Here is a 6,000-nt window from a genome sequence, read left to right as displayed (position 1 = left end):
TTTCCCTAACAGATCCAACCCTGATGGAAAAGTCACCTTCCTGCTCCAGAGGAAGAAACATGTCATTTTGGACCACTTTGAGCCACTGTGTGTTTCCACCAACTCGCCGTTTCCTCTGCCACGAGGCCAGCATGCCACAGCTCACCCACCATGGACATGACACAAGTAAGAAATAAATCCTTACTGTAACTAATGTTGTGGGGTTCTGTTAGCCTGAACTAGTAACAGCTGACTGATCCAGCAGACAAGATCATTCCCTTAGCCTACCTTTTATACTCCTGTCATTCTGTTAAGAATGATCACAAATTACATCACCAGTGGTATATATTTTTAATAGTTTTCAGAATATAAGCTGCATAGCTTTTTAGAATAAAAAATAATGATATAACATCAGGTCCATGCTTTAGGACACTTGGTTAAACAACAAGCAATCTTTGATGACCACCTCGAAAGGGTGGCAGACTTCACAGTGTAACTTGATAACAGATGTGGAGATAGACGGTTACATCATGGCATACTGTCTACAAAAGAACATTCTGACAGAACTTAAATAGAACACAGCACGCAGTTTCAAGTATTCAAGCACTGCTTTCTGGCCAAGTAAAAACTGCCTAAAAACCGTTGATGTATTTTCAGTGGGGGAAAAAAAAATAGATGTAGCTGCTTAGTTCTTCTGGATATATATATGTGTATATATATAGCATATCTTTTCCAGAATGACTGGCTCAGTCCAGCTTGAAAGCAGTGTGGGGAATGAATCTTCCCCTTAACTGGTAAGAAAAAAATGAACTAAAGAAATAAATTACTACAACAGGGACCGTGGCACTGAGAAAATGAAATAAAAGGAAAATCATCTTTCCATCATTGCATAGTCTCTCAAAGCAGCAAATGTGAAGGAGCACACTGGAAAGCCACTTCATTTTTACAGAGCCTAAGGATCATTTTTTTGATTACTTGAATTTCCATGTCTAGTCGCTTTATGAGCACACAGATACTGGAAGCTTCCTGCCCTTGAGACGGTCGTTCCTTGCACATGAAGCATGGTAAGAAAACACACACTCAGACTCTGAAAACTGCAGCTGTCTCAGCCACTTGACGGCTTTTAGGTCCACACTGTGGGCTTGGCAAGGGCGAATCCTAGAGGCGGGTCAAAAAGACAGCTTCCTTCAGGTCTTTATCCAAAGGACTGGCACAGTCCCGTGCTTCTGGGAGCACTTCCTCAAGGCAGGTGTCCAGGGTCCCTGCGAGGGGAAGCAGGCAGCTGGGCCCCCAAGGGTGGGGCTGGCTTCCTCTCAGGCAAGGGCTTCCAAGACAGGCAGCAGAGCAGCTATGCCCCAGCTTTGTTATAAGAATGGCAGCCTGGGCAAACCAAGGAATCCAAGAGCTTTCTTTACACTCTGAAATCATGTAAAATAAAATGTACATTGCAATACAGTTTTTTTAAATGTTGGAGGAAGTTTTATAAATCAGATCTAAGAACAAAGAATGTTTTAGAGCTCTGAGTTCAGAAATGGTTGTCCATAAGGTAGAAGCTGGGCAAGAAGTATGATATCTTGACTGTGGTCTGAAGTTTCACCTTTGGACTGTGATCTTTCTGGTCTACAGGTGGTCAGAGGCTGTCACCAACTCAAACCACTGCCTGAGAGCATCGCTGAGCGTCTCGGGAAGTGCATTCATATCACGAAGAATTATATAGAAGGGGAATGGGAACTCTTCCATGTAGGATCGGATTTCAGGCATCTCTCCAGGTCCTTTAAATATTGGTACTTTAATGTCCAAGATAGAATCCTGTTAACAGAAGACATTTTGAAATAAAAGCCAAATCAGTGTCCTTGGCTAGCTCTTCCATGACCTCTTTTGCTGACATTTTTTGTCTAATTCCTGCATATGAAAATAGCTTTTATTACTAAGTAAAACAAAATTTTCGGGACTCTCGTTGAGGAGGAAGCAGATCTCTAAGCACCCCTTCCAGGAGAATAGGCACAAAAAGGGAGGGAAAGGGATATAAGAAAACTTGATTTCTCCACAGTGGTGTCTTCCATTCTCAACGTGGACTAATTCACATTAAATCTTGCTATCTAGGCCTTACCATGACCTGTGGAGATAATGCTTCCCTTGGAACAGAACTGCCCCGTTTTCTTTCACTTGGCAACTGATGCGTCCTGCTCTGACAGCACTGCTGAGATACAAGTAACTGGGAAGGGCTTGACTACATTTCCACGTGAACAGGACCCATTGCTAAGAGTTGGCATAGTGCCCCCCTCACTGGATTATTGCGAGGTTAAATGAGAACATACTTATAAACTGCCTAAAACAATGCCTGACAGAACAGAGTTTTGAGTATGATGGTGTGACCCAGGCCATATTTCAGACAGAGTAGACTGAATGGCATCCTTGCTTTATCCTCAGAAAAGTGGCTTTGTCACTCACCCGTGAACTGGGATTATCCAACACAACAAAAATGACAAAGATCTTAGCATTCTGAGCAGCCTGAACTGCTGCCAGGACTCTGTCTTTGCCCTCAAGGAAAAGGCCGCGTCCGTCAGAGACCACCAGGAGGAGTTGTGCAGTGTCTATAGTAGGACATACAGCAGGAGAGGGAGGAAACAGAATGGAAATCCATTTTTAACAAATCACGACTACTTAAAGACAAATTAACATAGGCTTTCTCTGTACTATTAACATCAAAGAGATATGAAACCGATGAACTCTGGGCACAAAAGAGGCCTCTAATTAGATCTCTTACTTCGGATGCCAGTGTCAGGGACAAGGCTGCACACACACCCGCACAAAGCTGCTGTCAACAAAACAGTTTCCCAGTAGTGTTTCAGGGAATGTTGAATTTAGATCAGCTTCACTGTAGAGCAACATATAAGAGAACTAAAATACACATTTATGGCTATAAAATATTAAAATGCAGTAGAGTAGAAGTACCCAAATTTCATATACCTGACTTCTGTTTTTTCCTTGAAATTGATTTAAACAAAAAAATAGAAGGGACCAGTAAAATAAATGAATTAAATTTTTTTTTTAAGTTATATAACGTTTCCAGCAAAAGATTACAGCTGTTGAGGGCTATCTTTTCTCTGTCAAGGAAGGTTAGCAAGTGTTGAGAGTCATGAAAGACTTGTTTCAAACAGGTTTGTCCATGATACACTCAGAATTGAGATTTTTGTGAAAGAGCTAAAGAACAGGTGTTTCAAGCCTGAAATCAATCACGGCTAGATTAGTTGGTTTCTGCATTATGTCCTCGTCTGCTTTCCTGTGTTAATACTCTTCATACTTAATTCCACATACTTTGCTCCTTCCTTTCACAATACTAAACTCAATATCAGATACGCATATCATAGTTCATTGCAAACTAGTGTCTAATTCCTTGATTATAAGCCTCAAGAGTATGGTTTCAATAAATTTCGAATGAATAAAAAATTCCATGAATACCTCTCCATCTCCTGTTTATGTCTTTTCATGTAAAGCATACACTTTAAAAGATGCGATGGGTACAGTGAGATGAAGCAGTAAATTGCGAATACAGACAACAGAAATTCATTTTATTGAAGGCAGAAGAATGTAGCTCACCTGGACTGACGTTTTGCGAGAGCTGCTGGGCGGCTGCAAACATGTTGGCTACAGACTCTAGAAACTAAATAGACAAAACCTATTTAAATTCTCTTTCCACTATCAGCCTGAAGCTACTTCTGACACGTTAAGTGGTTATCTATAGGCAATCAAACTGTCTTTTCAAGTGGGTCCTGTAGTAAAGGACCCACTGTTTGGCATTTATCTTTGGGTACTGGCATTGTCAAACAGATGTGTCTCAGGCATATACCCCACTAGTTTTCTATAAGACACCCCCAAGGAAAAGAAATACTTTCCCTGGGGGGATAATAAGTAATTCGCCCCAAACAAACAGCTATCATTTTTTAAAGAAAACTCAGCAAAAAAAAAAAAGCAAGAAAATAAATGTCCAGTGTGACATAAAGAGGCTAAATGAGGGCAGGAATCAGGACATCAGAATTATCCCATGCTATATTTTGAATTTATGTCATCCTGAGCAAGTCGCTGGCTCAACCACCATGGACGTGACACACATAAGAAATAAACCATTACTGTAAGCCACGGATGTAGGGTCATGTTAGCCTAAACTAGTGACAGCTGACTGATGCAGCAGACAAGACCTGGCTTTATTTTACATCATTTCTTCTCTAGGCTAAATGGGGGAGAGAAACTGGTCTTGACCCACCTGATAAGGGTACTGGGAGATGGTTTACTTTTCAAAATGTTTCCAGCCTCAAAAAAATAGCCAAAATATCAATGATACAAAGTCAAAAATGATCTTTGAGAGACTAAGAAAAAGAGGTTACACCATGTTTAACAATGAGTGCCACGGAGGTTTCTTTTCCAGTGGTACACAGGCTGGGGTTTAGGACTAATCTTTATTGTAAATTATACCTGCCCTAATACCATATTGGGGAGGAGGCAGTTCTAAAAATTATGTCTCCTAAACCAGAAGAACAACTATGCAGAATACATTTGATGTCAGCGTACCTGAGCAATCTTGGTTTTCTTTTGTTGGAATTTGCAGAGCCGCAGAATCTGGGACCCTGAGTAATCACTGAACTGTTCGTGGAATGGGTGTAACAGTTTTACAGATTCTCCAAAACTTGAGGGAGAAAAACCAAATACAGTGAGGGTTATTTGTCACGTAAACAAAATTGGTTTTCCTAATGGAATTAAAAGGCACCCTTACCTGCACACTGCAATCTGACCCACTTCCAGAAGGGTTAGAGCATTTCCAATCACAGCCAAAGATTCAAATGCAAGCTGTGAAACAAAGTTAAGGGTTGAAAGAATCAGAATATCCTCTAGCGCAGTGCCTTTCAACTTTTTCTATACCAAGATTCCCACAGAAAATGTTTTTGTATGACCCAACACCACCAATACAGCTATTCACAACCAACCCAGAGGCTTTGGTGGCTTTAGTCAGGTCCTGGCTAATACCACAAATGCTGAAACTGAGAATCCATTACACTGGAAGGAAAAGTCTGCTCTAGACATCATCCACTGAAAGCGATCTGGAGAGATTAGGTCCACAAATTTTTAATTTTAAAAGTCGTTTTTTGACTACCTAAAAAGTAATCTCTTATGAGTAAAGATTTTACAAACTAATTTAATCTATGCATAAATTACAGCATAGTTTTAAATTTTGAATTCAGTTAAAAAGATGACACTTATAGCAACTAACATCTACTAAAAACATCAAGTGCTAGATATTAAACCAAGAGCTCTACATCCATTTTGTTTCATCTTCATAGCAACTCTGAGTTTGAAGCAGATATTGCTATAATCCTCATTTTTCAGATTGACACTTAAACAAATTGCCCAAATTCATGTAATAGTAACATGGTGGTGGGGAACTGGTATTTGAACCCAGGTTCAGAGATTACACTTTTTCCAGCAGAGTATATGTATAGATTTTAGGTTGCTCACTGGCTCATGCTGGATAATGGCATCACTGCAAAAATCAACATATACTTCAGCATCCATAATATTACTTACGGTATCATAAGTAATTCTATCCAGGCTCCTAAGTCTTGTTAATACTGACTGGTAGAACATTAATTCTGCATAATTTAAGACTTAAAGAAACGTGTAGTGAATATATTTTTTTTTAAAAAAGATTCAGATTATGTTGTGCATGGTCTAAAGAATAGTTTAATAGTACATCAAATTTTGTGGAAAATACACATTGTTAAGATTTACTTATTCTGCAGCTAGACAATAGCATAGCAAGGCTAAGAAACAAAACAATATAAAAGACCTATAACAATATGGAACCAAAATACTTGAGGCATCTTGAAATTGCCCCTTTGAAGTCTTTAAATTTTAAAGACTTCTCAAACATGGTATTCATGTTCTCAGAACAGACGAATTGGTATTGCAAAGTGTTTTTTGCCAGATCGCAATTAAAACATTTGGTGGCCCATGGAACATGGTTAG

The 6,000-nt window shown here is 39.5% G+C and overlaps 1 protein-coding gene and 1 long non-coding RNA gene across 7 annotated transcripts in view; one reads left to right on the top strand and one right to left on the bottom strand.

Annotated features, from left to right (window-relative positions):
• LOC107196764 overlaps window positions 1–3,448 on the top strand; it is a 6,360-nt gene extending 2,912 nt beyond the window's left edge. For 2 of the 4 annotated variants that reach the window (XR_003044431.1, XR_003044429.1), the window contains exons 2-4: window positions 13–165; window positions 815–1,043; window positions 1,606–3,440. This is a non-coding gene — a long non-coding RNA (uncharacterized LOC107196764). Of the gene's footprint in view, window positions 1–12; window positions 166–814; window positions 1,044–1,605 lie in introns of all 4 variants that reach the window. The other 2 variants (XR_003044432.1, XR_003044430.1) reach the window with 2 other exon arrangements.
• The window catches only part of MDN1 (midasin AAA ATPase 1), a 142,597-nt gene continuing 136,910 nt past the window's right edge, over window positions 314–6,000 (bottom strand). For all 3 annotated transcript variants that reach the window (XM_015600356.2, XM_006926304.3, XM_025042707.1), the window contains exons 98-102: window positions 4,751–4,824; window positions 4,549–4,663; window positions 3,580–3,643; window positions 2,431–2,573; window positions 314–1,788 (exon numbers count right to left, since the gene is read on the bottom strand). In XM_015600356.2, coding sequence (XP_015455842.1) covers window positions 1,600–1,788; window positions 2,431–2,573; window positions 3,580–3,643; window positions 4,549–4,663; window positions 4,751–4,824 — 585 coding nt within the window. In that variant the 3' untranslated portion in view covers window positions 314–1,599. The remainder of the gene's footprint in view (window positions 1,789–2,430; window positions 2,574–3,579; window positions 3,644–4,548; window positions 4,664–4,750; window positions 4,825–6,000) is intronic.

Source organism: Pteropus alecto, unplaced genomic scaffold, assembly GCF_000325575.1.
Source record: "Pteropus alecto unplaced genomic scaffold, ASM32557v1 scaffold7, whole genome shotgun sequence".
NCBI classification, from domain to species: domain Eukaryota; kingdom Metazoa; phylum Chordata; class Mammalia; order Chiroptera; family Pteropodidae; genus Pteropus; species Pteropus alecto.
Note: the sequence above shows the minus strand (reverse complement) of the source record. Positions and strands in the feature narration are given on the sequence as shown.